This window comes from Augochlora pura, chromosome 2 (genome assembly GCF_028453695.1).
Source record: "Augochlora pura isolate Apur16 chromosome 2, APUR_v2.2.1, whole genome shotgun sequence".
NCBI lineage: Eukaryota > Metazoa > Arthropoda > Insecta > Hymenoptera > Halictidae > Augochlora > Augochlora pura.
The window spans coordinates 25288472-25306190 of record NC_135773.1 but is presented as its reverse complement, the minus strand read 5'-3'; the positions used below and the strand labels follow the sequence as shown (position 1 = coordinate 25306190).

Here is a 17719-nt window from a genome sequence, read left to right as displayed (position 1 = left end):
GCCCCCGGAGGCATTGAGGACTGGCCGCGTCCCGCGGAATTAGAAGCGGGGCGGAAAACCGTCGCGTAACAGCGCGAGCGGTGTGCGAGCGTCGGTGGAGAGCACGCCTGTTCACGGAGCGGCTTTGAGCGGCCGCGTTTCGCGCGCGCGGTTTCGGAATGCGCAATGCCTCCGCTCCTCTTTGCACACACGCAATCTGCGAGCGCGAATGTTTATCAATTCATAAACGTATACAGATAATCTGCATGTTGTAAAGTATTGATAATAATGTATTGGTAATGTGTATTGTTATATGTATAAAGCATCGATCTGTACAGAGAGAGGAAATAATTGTAAATTCTGATTCTTTGTAACCGTTTTAGTTAGAACGTTCAAATTTCAGTTTTAAACTGTTATTTTCAGAACCATTTCCAACCCTGATCACATTTTATAAAAAAAAAGTCACTTTAATTTGCTGCCGTTTATTAATTTACCAACTTTATCCGGAATAGAATATATCTCTTCCAGTGAAATGGATAATGCAATAAAATTTGTATAAACGGATTTATTTAAGCATCTCCAACGACAGAGATATTTTTACGATTCCTATTATAGATTTGAAGTTTCGTTTTTTCCAATAAACCTTTAAAGCTTCATCTGCAAAAGATAGACCGCAAGACACTGAAAAAAGAATCGTGCATCGATTTTTAAATTGTCATCTCGAAGTGAGATTTTCAATCTTTATATCTATAGTAAATTCAGTCCGAAAAAGTGTCGTTCAATGTCCCCGGACTGGTTTGAATTTACAATATTTTTACAGTACAAATAATAAATTCTTCTCTGCGTAGTATAAAACAAATTCCACCGTCGGCAGTATTTCGAAACTCGGAAATTCGATGTTGAAATACGTTCCAGTGCCACCGGGTGCATTATGCGATGCAAAAACAAATTCGATTGGTCCATCAACAACAGAATAATTCAAGGCGATCCCGTTACGAGCGTTCGCCGTGTATGCGGGGCTCGCTTGTGCGCGAGCGATCTCCCTTGTGTACATCATCTGGAACGCATATATTTGCCCGTACGCAAGGGTATATATGTACTCACTATTCCGGGGCCAGTGAATCTGCAGGGTAGCATAGCACTGCCGCCGGTCTGAGCCAGGACATTCTTGGCAGATGCAGCCACCGAAGAAAGGACATTATTCTGGCTCCGGGTCTCTTCAGCGGCCAGCTTCTCGTTCCGAGTCGCGCCATCTGGAAATATTGAAAAGCACCGTGTGTAATACATGCCCCGGCGTACACGTCAATGAGATCTGGGTTGAGCGGGAAATAGACGGAGGAAATTAGCGAGATGGTATTTCGTGTCCGCGTAAAAAGAGCTTCGTCCGAGGAGGAAACCGTCGATCTCTCTGACGTCTGCGTGCACCATTCTACGATCGTCTATTATGTATCCAAGTTGGTTAAAATTAATGCAATCACATTGTTTCGTTTCCATAGATTGCGAGAAAAGTACGCGAGTATCATGGGAATTTGTTCAACCTAATTTCCGATATAGAGGTCTTAAGTGGGGGGCAGCGCTATCGAACTCCCGTGAAAGATAGCTCCGAGAGCCACCGAAGAACAATGGCGCATGACACGATGACCTCCTCTAAAGGCGCTATAGAAGTGATATAGTAGCAAACCATTCCGAAAGAACGATATCAGGTACGACTATCTCGGTTTCACCTTTTCAAACCTTTCCTATCCGTGGTTCCCGATATTCAGGGCTACGGAAAAATAGATTTTTAAAATAGTAGATACTGTATAATTTTTAAAAAAATTACCGTATATTTTTATCTTCTCATGCGATACGAAACTTGTCAAATAAACTTTTTTAAAATTATATAAATAGCTACGTATTGAAATAGCATTTCAAACGTTTATATAACTTAAGTAATATCTATATGTAACAACTATTTAAAAGAAAATTTATTCGTCAAATTCTATGTGACATGAAAAGATCAAAATATCCTATTATTATATATATTATCAGTCCTACTTATATTTTGTAATTTAGCAGATATTATCTAGTAAATTAAGCTATCTACCAGAGTTACCTATCTAAGTCATATTACTTACTGGAACATTTTTGCGAGTCACCACTTTGTGGTCACTCAAACTAATTGCAATCTTTGAATCAAATGTTTTAGCGACTGTCCGACACTCTGGCACCTCGAGAAAGTTCATGTCATTTAGACGAATCTGAAGCAAGTCGCTCCATTGTACAAGGTGTTCGAAAACTTTTGCAAGCCACCGAATAATTCAAAGACCTCGTGTTTTTCTCTTCTTTTTCGTAAAAACTCGCCGCTGTTTTCGCTTCCCGGGTGGGACCGGCTCGACAGTTATTAGCGGGAGCATTTAATGAGACGGTGTTCACTGTAACGACAGCTTCTGGCAGCGCATTGGGAAAGTTGCCGGGACCAGAAAACTCTGGCTTCTGAACGTACGTGTGTACGTATTCGTCTCGTCTCCGCGAGGAGAAGCTCGGAGATCGTTACGCTTTTATGTCGCTCCTGTTTTTCCAGGATTTTTGCAGCTTCGAGGTCGGCGATGCCTCCGATTCGCAGGAGCGTGTTGCCGGTTCCACCGGTTTAAATGCAACGGTGTCGTTCTATCGTGTTTCCAGAGTTTCGTTGGTGGATCGCGGATGAAGCGCCCTAGACATTCCTCGCGCACCTGAAAGTCTCCAGTATCGAGTAACGTACGCGTAACGACTTGGAGCTCGGCCGAAAACTAAAGAAATTGCATTACCCGAGAATATCGTCGGGCGATCGCCGAGGACCGCAGAAGTCGTTGCTCCCGATGCCGATTGGAGGAGATCGGTGCCAAGCCAGAGGTCGTCCTTCGGTCTCGTCTTCTCTCTTTATTAAATACATTTATCGTCTAGGATTCCCTGACTTTCGACGGAATCAAGCTGCGCAGGCTTGACAGGGCCCGAGATTGAGCCGTGAGTTGCCCGCTTCTCTTTCTCCGCTGGGAAAGCAATTGTTTGCTGGCTAGCACTCGAAGTGTCCTTCGTCAAATCGGTGGCACTGTATCAGAAGCGTTCGCCGGGCTCGACTGGTCAGATTCGAAATGTAAACCGTCCCCGGTGCCACAGTCGTAACTAGGTCGCCGGTAATTACCGAAGTTATTCACTCAGCTATGCAGACGGAAGCAAGCCGGTTGCGGCTGCCACAGAATTTAAGATTCACACTACGTACACCACTCAACTGCTTCTGGTTATCTCAGTTGCGGACCTCCTTCTCTCTCTCTCTCTCTCTCTCGCTGTGTTTCTGTCTTTCTCCCCTTCCCCCTGTCCCACCCCAACCAGCCGACAGCCATCTGCCTACGGTCCCTGCTGCCATCCAGGGTTGACGAGCTTCTTAAATTGCATTACCTATTAGAGCGAGTGCCTTAAAATTGTACCCTCCTCTGCTTGCTCCCGGCCGTGTCTGCCTGCTAATTTGCGCCGGCAAAGAGAGGGCCCGGTAATTCGGGGTTAGCCCGGCTTATCTGGCCAGCTGCAATATTCGCAAAGGGGCTGCGAATATCTCTTTTCCTGCCCTTACATCTCTTTCCCTTCCTCCTCCTCCTCTCTCTCTCTCTCTATCTCCCTCTCTTCCTCCTTGACTTTTCCTGATTAATGCGACAATTTTTGACTCCCTCAAGACGGAATTATGGCTGCCGACTCCTTCGCGTGCGCCACCGTTCTGAGCAATTCTAGGGATGACCCTCTGCCAGCGTACGTACAGGATGTTTCAAAATTATTGTAACTGCGGAACTGAGGAATTCCTACGGTTATTTGAAGTAACGTTTTCTTTGGCGAAAGTGTAAATTCGCGGCATTGTTTACGAGATATTAAGAAGAAACAGTGGCCAATGAGAGATAAGGATTTGCAACGCGCTGCAACGAGGTCGAGCCAGCGATCTGAACACTGCTCCACTTCGTGGCGCGATAGAAGGAGACTGGACATGTTCGAAGGAATGAACAAGTCACCGAGCGTGAACTTTTCGATATTTTTCTTTCTACGCGACAGTGATAATTTGAATCAAGTTTTCATTCATTCAGGATGAAGAATATTAACTGATTTTTCGGACCCGAAATAGTCAGTAGATTAGACTTTATAATTTCAGCGTTTAGGTTCAGATATGGGCTTGGTTTACATAATCCCCGAGTTATTTCGTCGCATGCACTCATTATACTGTTGCCTCTCTCTCTTTCTTCCCTTTTTGCCTCTCTACTTCGAATAATATTTCCGTTGCTTTTTGTCAATTTGGAAAATAATGGATAAAAGCAGGAGTTTGCGCAACTATCCGAAGTTTCATTATAAGCCTTGGACCTACACTTTCGGTGGGCAGTGTCTATAGAATGTAAATTGAAACGTAATGAAATATCGATTGAATCACGGCTAAATTGCGTTCTCTAATGAATCCTCAGCTGTCCGGGTATATTGACTTTGTTGGTAAAACGTCGATTTAAACAAGGTCTGGGTTTGTTTTTGCGAGCGGCGCTATTGTCGCAATCGTGGTTCGCGGAATCGTGTGGACAGACTCCTAAATCATTCCGTGTTACAATCATTCGTAGGAGGTCATATCTTCCCGGGATCGTATAAAATCGTGCCGGTTTTATAGGTTTTATGGCTGGCGAAACGAGCACGTAAACAAAATGGATTCCGCGGCGATCATTTGGTAAATCATGTCAAATTAAATCGCCGTAAACGAACGATCGGTGTAATCCTTTAATAGCTCTTTTTACAGATTGCATCTGTCACAGTTTTAATCCTCGTTGCATTCGGATGATAATAGGTTTCGTTGCCTGTGTACAACAAAAATTGAAATCACCCTTCTTGATATCCGATCTCAAAATTATTACATTTCCTCGGTCCGATAAACAAATTTTTTGGGAAACAAAGCGTTGTATCGCGATAATTGTGATGTGTTGTTCTAAAGGATTCAAATTTGTCGATCTGAAAGTCAAAGCATAAAATGCTAGGCTTTTGTGGGTACGTGTAATATATTGAACAAAGCGAATTTTGCTTTGAACAAATCTCAACTTTTTAATTTCGGTGTTGTTAATCAAATGACCAACGTGTTAATATGGCGCCCTATATCCATGTTCAAAGGACAACGCGTGATTTACTACCACAAAAACATGACCTATAACCTATATTGGCTACCCTGGTAAATAATCAAGCGGCTGTACGATGACATCTCCGGCCATATGTACTATGCCTTTCCGGGAACAGATATTACTAACGTGTTACGTGGGATGACACAGAAGACAGAGGAGCTTACACCGACAGAGGCCTTACTACTACAAAGGACATCGCCGCTCCTGCCACGGGATCACAGGGCATCACGATATAGTGCGGTTTATTCTGTGGATTAAGATTGTGTAACCAGCGCGAGCGTTCCGCGTCGTCGTCGCCGACGTTACCATTGAAGATTACCAACAGGTTTACGCATTCTCTCACGACGTCACCAACTTGTTAGAGGCATATAGGCCACGTCTCTGCCCCTCTTCTAGAAAATATTGCCTCGCAGTGAAATCTTACTCGAACGTTCGATTAATAATTAGACTGCGGATCTTTATACACTTTCTCTAATGGAAGAAGAACATAATTAATAAAATGTCATTGTGTTATCACTTCAGATTTTGTGTTATTATCGCGCGTTATTATTTTCAGATTTTCATAAGATATTGTATAGATATACTGTTAACGATTAAACTGCAGGTTTCACGCATTTATGAATAAAATAAAAAAGCAATACATTTTCATTAAATTTCCGTTTGCATGCAATTGGCTTCTGCAAACTTCAAGCCTTTGTGATTTCACAATTGTTTATTCAAATGCAAATACGAAATTCTGTACATTAGATAAAAAAAAAAACGAGATAAATTGATATGTAACACCAAAGTTATATATATAGTTGTAGAATGTTAAATTCGCGTAAATATTTGCAATTTAATAATAACGATAACGACGCTCGAGATCTTTCAATTACTCGATATCCCGATATCCCAATGGCTTATTTCCGGTGGCCGATGCTCAGATATCCGCGGGTTGATCAGCCTCATTGATCCTCGACCGAGCCGTCCAATTTTCTAGCATCATATTGAATTATTAAGCAGAAAACCGGCCAGCGCCCAAGGGGGTGGGGGTGGGGGTGAGGGTGAGACCGCTCGCTCCCGTCGAATCAAGCAACACGGATCAATTTTCGCGTTGCCAATCCTGTTGCAGCTGCTAACATTGTACAGTTGGAACAGTGACCATTCGATACTGGTAGATCAACGGGGCCGACAAAAGCAGGGTGCAGATGGAGAATGTAAATATACCTTGAACGCTGTATCAATGCGGCCATACGTGACATATGGGCGCGTGTACTTGGCCGCGTACAGGCACTGTGACCACTAGCACGTTATATCGTCAGGCTCGTTGGCGCAAGTTTCAACTATCCACGTTAGAGCGAGCACACGATCGATGCCTCCAAAGGGCTTTGACCAACGGATAAAGGTCTGGATGAACTTTCCGAGCCCCGTGTTCGAGACTGTCCGCGGTATACGTACCCACGTGCACAGAGTTTTTCAGGTGTCGACACATATTGGATCCACCGTGCAAAAAGAACTTATTCCCCGTTTAATTGGCGGGAACCTGCCCCGAAAGGTGTACTTTATGTTACGTCACAATGGCGGAATATTGTCGAATGGAATGAGCATCCAGTGGAGCAAAGTTGAGCTGTTAGCTCAAGAGCGAGAAATGTCCTAGGTGTCGATAACTTAATTCTTCTGTATTCTGTAAAAATAGATCGCTATACCATCGCTATACCATCCAGCGACACTACAGTGGTGTAACGCGCATGGTAAAGTAAGTGTTAAGATGGACCTAGTTAGAATATGAAATGTTTCTGGCGTTTGGCACTTAAGAGAAGAATCCTATTTGCGGTTCCGATTGGAAGAATACGGTAATCTAAAATTTTGTTTTCTCAACTTCCTGGCTATGATTTCTATTGCATCTCCGTTAATTAGTAACCCTTTGATATCTATAATTTACCTAATCAAATAAGATAGTTTACGTGGCTTCGCAGAAATAGATATACATTTTCCCTAAACGAGGAAAATCACTGTGAAAAGGATAAATGATTGTTGATAAATTAACTTGCAGAGTAATAGTAAAGCCGTGCGCGTCCATTTCATTCGGTGAAAGTTTATCAATGCGATTCATGAGATCGTTGAATACGGGTTCCCGTTACAGATATCCGCGCGGCTGCCGATTTAATTACACTGTCAGGAGAACGGCGCACAGTTTTCCAGTAAATTCACGAAACTATGAATGATATCTAACCAGATCACCACATCAAAGTTCGTTAGGCGGCTGCTTTAACTGCCGCCCGTGTATTACGTAACAGTACCGCGTTTCATTTCTGCTCGTTTGAATTGTTAGTTTCTGGAATTGTTGAAATTCAACTTCGTAATGCCGGCTCAAGTTGCTCGATCATTGTTTTAAGGATCGCTAACACGTTATGGTTTCGTTCGATCGATCGACCGGCTCGATGGGTGGTAATACTGACGAGGGTGATTATCGTTTTATAACCGCGACCATTGTGAATTACAGTTTGGAAATGATATAGTATCGCGCCGGGAACGAGGCTCGGTTACCAATACGCATAAATATCGAGATGGCCGCAGCTACTGTTAACGATCGACGCCGCGAAAGCTTTCCAGCGCGTCTAATAAATCACGCAGGCGTTTTTTTACGCCGAACATACCATCGTCGAAATATCTGTGTCTCTATTCCGTAATTATCGAAATTAGAAAGATGCTTCTGTAATATAAAATGCGCAAAATTTCGATCGATTAAATTTTAGTTTTTATTTATTTATATTTATTTATTTTATTATCTACCGCGTTACAGGAGAATTACCTGTATTCAAATTCTCTTTAATGTTCACTGGGTTCAGGTTTAAATAAATGTTTGCTCGATAGTATCAGTAGAAGGAAACGACTTTAGCATGTCTAACGTACCGTCATTGTTAAACTTCGTCTTCCATTAAAATGCTGTTACACAGTTCCGCGATGCCGTTGGAATCCTATACATTCCTGTTTCTTGATGCCACTGAAATTCGATTCCGTACTCGTCGTGGTTCTCTTGAAATCCACTTTCCTCCCGTTTCTTGATGAGATTGAAATCCTTTTTCTTCATTCATTCATTTCAGTACACGCACGCGTAAAACCAATCTGAATACAAGGAAGAGAAGCATAGATCTCAGAATAAACGTATATTAAGTTCGATAAGTTAATATTGGCTACATTACAATACGATAAGTATACATTAAACGCGAAAGACAATTATTATTACAGGAAGGTTATGATATAACTTTAATGCATACTTGTGGTATTGTAATATAGCCAATATTAACTTATTGAACTTATTATACGTTTATTCTGAGATCTATGATCTCAGATCTTCTTATGAGATCTACATAATAAATATGAAATTTGAGGAAATGTAATTAAAATTCAAACGCAAAAGACAATTATTATTACAGGAAGGTTATGATAACTTTGAATTTTAATAACATTCCCTTAAATTTCATATTTATTATTTACGTTTTCATGTTTCATTATTCTATGTTATATAGATATATATCAAGACGTAACATATTACATTTGAAACCGCGATGCACTCGGACGTAATATTTCATTTCTCGTGATTGATAATAACATTTCTATGGTTTATCGCTATCGTCATAGTCGTTGGACACTTTTGTTATCCACGTTGATAATTTCCATGCTATCATTAGTGTAATGGACCAATCCCTTATAGCTATCCATATTTCCTTCGAGTTTATGATTGTTACTGCCACCTGGTACTTCCATTATGTAATTGATTGCCTCCATGGAATGTAATGGCAGTTATCTCTATTAAAATTACGTATACTATAATTAATTTATAAATGCCTCAATAAATAATTTGAGGTGCATTCTCTTAGACACGAAACAACAGATGTTTGGAACATCTTTTACAAACATTTTTCAAGTAAAAGGTACTATAGATCTGTCATTCACTTTCTATAGTTTTTCTGTAAAGTTACAAAAAAATGTCAAGAAAGTTTGATTGTTAAGGGGACGAAATCTAACGCGGCGTATCGACAGGAACGGTTCGAGCATTTTCGAGAAAGCAATAGTTCGAAAAACGGAGTGCCGCGGTCGTTACGACAATTGGACAATTTGCAAAGATGAATTTCGAGGAGTCGAAAAGTTCGAACTGCGCGAGAACAATTGGGTAGCTTGTTCGGTTTTTTCTATGGACTGCTGCGGGAGTCTGTGCCGGTCCTAGGAAAACAGCGGAAATTGCGTCATTCTTAGGGATGCAGAGGAAAGTACGGTCCTGCTCGGGGTGTTCGAAAGTAGCCAATAACGATGCAAACAAGTTCGCCTGGACCTCGGCGCAGGAAATAAGAAACTATTCCTTTCCGATACGGGATAACGGGTGGTTCGCGGTGTTCACTTTCTCCGTGAAATTTCTTGCGACGTGGAACTCATTCTTGACACTCTCTGTCTGCCAATTGAGCCGTTCAGTGCACACATCGATTAGCTACACTTTTTGAAAAATCTTAAATTTAAGTGTCAAAGCACTTGGTATAGTCGTAACTTTTTATATTTATAACAACTTTCCTGAATAATAAAGATTAATACTATTAAACGGCAAAATTTCTTTGGCCATTGAAAAATAAGTAATTTAATTCAGAAGCCATTTCGATTAACTCCATACTCTAATCTAATCGTTGTTTTGTTGCCATGCATCAATGCTTTTTTTAAACAGCCGAAGATGCTCCCCCCCCTCTCAATAATACTGGTAATAAAATCGCATCGGCAAACAGATAAAAAAGTTTGTTTGGCCAAAAACTGAAGGATCAATCATTAACAGAAAAGTAACCGTCACAGGGTTTCCAGTATAAATTGGCTTAAAATACGCTGGATAAAGTTAGAAAGGTCCAAACCCCGTCTCGTACAATTCAAATGCGATTATAATGAAGATACAGAATTTAAAGCCATTAATTTAAGAAAATCTGTATTAGGTAGACCGCAAAGTTTCAAAAATATAGATCAGTCTTTATTATATCCTAAAGGTAGAATGTGACAAGGGAAAAATGGAGAGACACGATGGACCTGCTAAAATACATTCAAATGATTGTATTGTATAATGAAACGCGGAATCATTGGGCTTGTAAATATCGAGTCTCGACAATGTTGCGCAAGGGTCTCGCGAAGTTGGTCATTGTTTGCTAGAAACACAAGGCTGCCGTGAGGTATTCTACCTCGTATACACTTACCACCCTTGCACTTTGAATTAGAGACACCTTCGCGGCGAGGAATCTTCCCTTTATTACGCGGTGCTCATAGCTCCTCATAAATGGAAACCGTCGGCGGTCCTCTACCCAAGAACAAAACGCTGGGAACCGTCGCAACTTAGATCGGAGGATACTCGCAACGGCGTTCCCGCAGTCATCCCAATTTCTTCCGCGCAAGAAGATTTTCCCTTTAATGGAAACGACCGCGCCATAGAGCATCTTCTTTGTTACATCGGCCGCGAACAAGACGGGGCGAGGGGTGATGCACGAGTAATGGTCGTGGATCGCAACGAGGAGAATATATTTGGTCTTGTACACTCGCAAACTAAGTTTGCTCATCATTACCGTGCCGGCGGAATTTTCGTTAAGGAACGCTGCCGCGAATACTCTCTCCCTCTTTTCTCTCTCCGCCGCCGACGCTCTTTACTCACTCCCCGTTGCATACTGCACGTTCCTGGAACCACTCGCAACTTCTTTGCCAATTTCGTTTCGACGATGCGGCTTCACTGAAAAGTGGGCGCGCGCGCGCGCGCGCGCGTGTATGTGTGCTTTGCAATAACGATGTCAATTCTATACATCGTTTTAGGGGGTCTCTCTTTGTTACCCTGTTTCGAAACTGAAACGATCTCTCGCGACTTTTTCGATCGTGTTTAAAAGCTTGAAAATAACTTTATCAGATGGTAACATGCATTGCTTCTGTACACGACGATTGTTATTAACCGAAATCCAAATAACTCGAATTGCTTGAAATACGATCTTCCGCCGTAATAATTCATTCATAGTAAATCAACGCAATTTATTTATTTATTTATTTTACATAGAAATACTATCAAACACCATCTTCGTCCGAGAGAAACGCGAAGAAGCAACAAAAGTGGTAATATGCAAAGTGTTCCAAATAAAAGAGTGCGGCTTTATTCGCGTCAAAGAAACACAGAGCGCAAAAAAGTTCGGCTATTCTGTTTTACGGGCAACTCATATCCAATCCTCTTGAATAGTTTCATCAGTCCATTCTTGCGAACTTCAAACATCCTCCTCTATTAATTCCGATTTCTCCATTAATTCCTAAGTTTCGACATAATGGAAGAAAATTAATCCAGAAGCGGCGCGATGAGGGAGAATTTTCGAGACGAACCGAGATGAATCAAAGAGTGAAGAAAGTTTCCGGTCGTCTCCCCCGCGCCGTCTCTCGCGTGTTTCGGAGAGCTTCGCTTTGCGTTGGTTGTCGACACCCCATCGGGAGAGCTCGCGCTCCTTTTATTTCGTACGGCTTGAAACTCGACAAAAACCCGGGTTGTTCCCCGTTAACGTGCTGCCCGGGAAATAATTTCGCGAGATTTATCTACGTCGTTACAGCGGAAGAATAAGCTCCGCTTCTTAGCCGGGTAGCACAACTTGTTCCGAGACAAGCGATACCTTTATCTTCGTTAAGCGTATTTCGCGCCGCGTTCGACCCCGACATATTTTACCGCTTCTATCTACACCCGGACGTCGGCTCGGTCTAGCCCGCTGGTATATCAGGAATCTGTTGTTGGCCGGATGCTAAAGGTTTATAAGCATTAATGGCGACAGTTACGGCACAATAAGAGGCAAGGGCAGATTGTACCTCAAGCTCCCGCGGACATCCGCAACGATTCTGGGTTGGATTCAGCATTGACGGTTGGACAAGGATATTGGCGATCGATTGCTCACTGATTCAAACGAACGACAGTAATTAAAAGCTACGAATCCAGTCGGTCCCCTGCTTCCGCTCTTTCGGCTCTCTTAGATGGCGACGTCCCTCTTTGTCCACGACCAAACTCGCCGAGAAGAAAGTCAAGCAAAAGGGGGTAGATCCTAGCCAAGCGAAAGGGAAGGGTAACGAGAGAAAGTGTTCAGAGAGGGAGAGAGAGAGAGAGAGAGAGAGGGGGGGAGAACGGAAGACACAGCCGACCTCTATCGCTCCACTCCATCTAGGGTCCCAGGTTCATCGTGAATACGAATGAGCTCCTGGTCGATCGGGCTCGAGCACTAATTGAGAAAGTTCCGCGACGGGGCTGCTAGTGTTTCCTCTGGATGAAGATAGCCGACCACCTCCGGGGGTAAGTCTTCCTCGTCTATTCCTCTTCTTCGTGATTAAAGCCTGTTCCTTTAGGCGGATTCCCGCTGGTAGCGGGCAACCACCAGGGAAACCGGCGATTCTTGGCGGTTCAAGCTGCTCGTAAGTGACGTATCTTAGGATCGGCCCGCGGATGTTTAACGCGAAAGGGAACTCCCCGCCGTTTCGCTGAATTGGAGTTTTATTCGTGGCCGCGATAGAAATTATTCCTCCCGGCCCATCAGTTTTCCGAGATTGATCGCTTCTTCTTAGACTATTCGATTAAAATTGAAAACTTTCGTGACTTCGTGGCTCTGCACGGCTTTCTCCGCAACCTTTTAATAATTCACTTCGTTTTACCTCTATTGGATCTGCTTGACACGACTTGATATATTTGGCAGCCGGTCTTACAATTTTACGCTTCCATCTTTTTCTTTCTTGTTTCTACTTGGTTATAATGAATAGCACAAAATGAAATTCCTATTTTCATTTGCCTCCTTAAGTTAATAGAACTTCAGACAGTGTCCAAAACAGTGAACTACATTCAAGGATCAAGAATTGTAGCGTTTAATGAGGAAAATTGTGTAACAAATCGTCGTGCAAATTTGAAATTTCGTAGCTATAAGATTTTATTTAAATATTTTTGACCGAATGTTGATCCTATACTGCGTTTTAACGACCTTGTTAAGGAGTCAGGAAGACTCGTCTGGAGTCACGCAATATTAAATAATGAATAATCCGTAGAACTTATAGAATGAGGAGAACGATAAGGCTCATCAAACGATGTAGTGCCATGTGTCACGCGACTGCGATCGGGGGATAGAGATTGCGGCCGGCTCTTCCAAGTTTCCGCCAAGTTCCCGATATTAACTGTTATCAAGATGAGGAGTATCAGATAGGGAGAAAAGTCTCTTCGCTACGAGGCTGCTGGAGAACACAGCCCTCGAACTGCACGGGTGCTTCCGCTTCGAGCATCTAACGGTAACGAAATCGTTGGAATCTTGATGGCAGGTGAAGCTTCCATTCGAAACGATTAATAATTAAAGTAATTGAAATTTCCTCTCGACAACTGACATTCACGAGCAAATGTCCGAAACCACTTTAACTCTAAATTCAAAATACGATAGGTTCTCCGACCTGAAATATTTCCATTTTATACGACTTAATTATATATTTTTAACGATTTTTTAAATATAAATTTGGTAGTAGAAAATTATTTTGTAACGCGATGCAATAAATATTCAGTGGTGCCTCGTAGTCGTCGCTCATGCGTGAATGGTTAAGATGAAAATTGTCAAGCAATCGGAGCGTTTTTATGATTTCAGCATGGAAAAGCACGAATGTCGATATCACGATGATTTCAAAAATCCACGTCGCGTTTTGAGAACGGTGCATATTTCCTACGTGAAGCCACTTCGAAAAAAATAAAAGAAACGGACCGTGCCGTAAATTTTTTTTCTTCGAGTACGCGCATTCATTAAATGAAAGCTCGACTCACCGATCGGATGAACGAGGTAGCGCGATGATGCCAGCAGCAGGAAGATCAATTCGAGTTCGACCATGATGGCTACGATTCATGTGTCCATCGTGCGTCCGTCCGTGAGCCCTCCTATAATAGAGAAACTGTATGAGTGCGCGATCGTTGCACCTGTTAGCGAAATCCGACCGATACTCGATCCAACGAAATCCTTGCCTGAATCAAGAGCTCGTGACGAGATTTAAATCATTCTATTCGCGCGTATTATTTCTTTGCTAGGATTTCGAAATGATATTACAATTAACCGCTTCGAGGCTGGTCTATCGTAACGAGCAGTTTGATAAGTGGGGTACCACCATTCGAGTGTTCAATTAGCGAGGTTTAATTAGGTACGGAAGTTTCGAACGAAAATGCGAAATTAATTTCTATCGTTTCTCTAAACTTCAAGCTCATCCGGCTTTGCCAACGAACCGTTTTATTGACATGGTTGTAGAATCGGCGTTCCGATTTCCACCTGTTGTAAATTATATTTGTCTTTCTTCAAATCAGATTTACCTTTTCTTTCAAATTAAAATTCCACCTTTTCTAAATCAGATTAATTCTTTCTTAAATTACAGTTATTCTATCGCAAATTTACAATTCCGTCTTTTACAAATCAAATTCACCCTCTCGCAGACCCAATTGACTATGTTGAATTGAAATTAGGATATTGGCAAAAATCTCGCACCGGTTGCTGCTTTATACCAAAATAAATATTCATAAGCGCGAAAGTTTATAAAAATGTATCATATCTCATGAAACGAGTGATGCTTGCTAACAGTTTTATCTCTCACGCGGTTTCTCGTCAATTCCTGAGCTACGTGGTTATCAATTCGTTAATTGGCAATTATTTGGTAGCAACGAGAACGGCGACGAATAAATTACGACGAATAAATTAAATATATCGATTAACTTTAACCATTATTCAATACGAAAAAAAGTCATCGGACTTGGTTTCACATTTTGACATGCACTGCGGAGAAATGCAGGAATGTTGCAAACGTAGTAGTTTTCGAAACAACCCTTGATCGTATTTGGATAATTCAGAAATTGAATAACAGAGGCGCGGTAGCGAAGGAATGTAAAGTGTGGAGGACGACTGAGGCACTAAAACTGGGAAACGGTGTTTCGATTAGCTGTCGCGTGGCGGAACGTTAGACAGTGAAATAAAAGGCGGAGCTGGGCGAGTTCCAACACGGGATAGAGTTTATTACGTCTCCATCGGAAGCTAATCCAACTACATCGTGTCCCGTTATCGCGAACTTAATACGATGCACTAAAAGTCGCGTATATTTTCTGTAAAAATTCATAAGCAATGCACTTTTAATATGCTTTGAATATTGCTTGGAATCAGCGAATGTTTCAGAATTTTACGCATTGTTTTATAATTTTAATATTTAGTAGAAAATAAGGGAAACGACCTATGAATGAACATTTAAACAAAATGATAAATTATTAATAGAAAGCTAGAAAACTGCGCTAAATATTTCAAATGCTACACTTATTTCGATAATTATAAATTAGAGCCCCACAATCTACAAATGTTGAAATTTAAAAAAATAATTCGAGAAATCGCACAAACCGGCGAACATTAGATTTCGATAACAGATACTTGTGCGATCGTACTCGATACGAGTCTACCGTGTAACGGTCTCCGCGAATGGAAAAGCGAGGATGGAAAATATGAAAATTGTTACAAGAGTCGACAACAACAATGCCCGATGTAACACAATTAGCGCGCAATAATCCCACCGCGTCTGCACGCTCCGTAATGCGAGCAAGAGAAACGTCTACGGTGAAACGAAGCGCGCGGAGGTGTGATCGCGACGCGCCGAGCTTGTCGCGCTCCGCGTAATCTGCGCAAATCGGTTCCCGATAATTCAGAAATCGGATAGTCCGGGACGGTGATACGGTGACAAAGGAATATGAGAGGTGTGGAACAAAAGGGGGACCGGTGCTCCGACAGCTGTTTCAATTAATAGGGTAACCAAGTGGGAAAGAGCTGCACAGGGGACGGTTGTGTCTCTATGGTTGTTGAGCGCGCGGCGGCGGCGGCGGCGGCGCTGGGTGGATCGGTCGAGTAGCTTCGCAACACGGTTGATCCGCAGTCCGTGCCGATGGCCGGTGAAACCAGGTACACGAGGAGGCGCAGCCAGGCACTCTCCGGGCGTCTACCTGGCTTATTCGAGATACCCGGCACATCACCGCGAAATCCCGAGCACACATTTTCCAAACGAACGGCCCCGCTTGTCCCGCTATAGGCTCGAACGGATGAATGGCTGCACGACGCCGGATCTATGGGAGATCGTAGTCATCGATCGGCATTAACAATGTACAAGCGGCTTTCGTTCGCGATAAGGCTTTGCGATCAGGGATACGCGTATCGCGGATTAATTACAAATTTCAAGAGGGGAGAGCCGCCGCATCGTTCCACCGTTATACAGCTGCTGCCTATCCTTCGTTCCGCTGATCGCGGAACTACTAGTTTCTAATTAATTCACCGGTTACCCGAATGCGAGTACTCGGATCATCGCGGTTATTGCGTTCGGTCTCGATTGCGGATTCTTTTGTAAACCTGCGGGGGAAGCGGCTAACATTCACCACTCTTTGCACTCGAGTGGTGACTCTGAGGCACCACTGAAATTGTTCTGTCACCCTTTAAAATAATTTTTATAGCAACAAAGTTTAATGTTAGAAAAATTGTTGAAAATGAATTTTTGTAGATGTTACTCGTCTGGTAGAATATGCAATGTTATGTTTCGTTTTGAATTAAAATATAATAATTTTGAATTAAGTTATAATAATTTTGAATTACGTTGTAATAATTTTGAATAAAACTCAAGCTGCCGAGAAGTCTTCTCACAAGTCTTACATCCAAGTTACACGGTATATTTTTAACGCGTTCAACCGCGGATTGCACTTGCACTTGCACTTCTGCTACTTGTCGCCTGTTCCGAGTTTCACGTGTTCGCAGCCTGGATCGGTGAGACGCGCGCGGTCCGGCTAATTCCTGCGAGTTCGTGTACGTGCTCGTAATTTCTGCACTTAATTAGACGGTGCTTTAACTTGTAGTTATGTTCGCTACGGTTGCGCGCGTCCGCGATGAAAGCAACCAGTAGGTTTGCCGGTATAGACGGAGACAGCCGAGGGAAGAACCGACCTAATGGTCGGTTTGCCTTATCAGCGAACTCTGCTGTCTCGGGATGACGCTCGTCGCTCATCTTTCCATTGAAATAAACTCCGGTAATATGACGCTTGAAATAATTATTCGTTAAAGATAAACAATTGGTAAATCGACGAATAAATTTCATTCGAACAGAACAAATTACAATGATGTATTTATCTTATCGGATAAATATCAGTACGTCATCGGAAATTGCGGCAAATATATAATTCATTGAAATGTAATTGTTATCTCTTTTATTCATAATAAAATGAATATATCAACCTCTTGCCGTACCATTTTCTTCGCATACACATTGGCAGGTATACTTGTCGGTGAAACTATATTATTCTTCGTGTATTATTTTCATAGTGGAACAATGCAGGCTGTACGAAGTTTCAAAATAGTTGTTGCACACCGGAAGCTTTCACTGCCTCGTATCAGTATAATCGGATTAACACAAGTTATCCAGCACTTCCCTTTAAGTTTCGGTTAAGTTTTCGCGAAAGTGTTTGCCTGTTCTCTGGCGATCTATGACACCGCAACACCATCGTTCAAGAACGGAACGACGCCGTCGTCTAAGTTGCCATCGTTAACGGGACGTTTATTGTG

The 17719-nt window shown here is 42.4% G+C and overlaps 1 protein-coding gene across 1 annotated transcript in view; it reads right to left on the bottom strand.

Annotated features, from left to right (window-relative positions):
- The window catches only part of LOC144478355 (limbic system-associated membrane protein), a 75025-nt gene that overhangs the window by 23557 nt on the left and 33749 nt on the right, over positions 1-17719 (bottom strand). Inside the window, exons 2-3 of the mRNA XM_078196165.1 lie at positions 13927-14037; positions 1084-1232 (exon numbers count right to left, since the gene is read on the bottom strand). Of these exons, the coding sequence (XP_078052291.1) occupies positions 1084-1232; positions 13927-13990 (213 nt within the window). The 5' untranslated portion in view covers positions 13991-14037. The remainder of the gene's footprint in view (positions 1-1083; positions 1233-13926; positions 14038-17719) is intronic.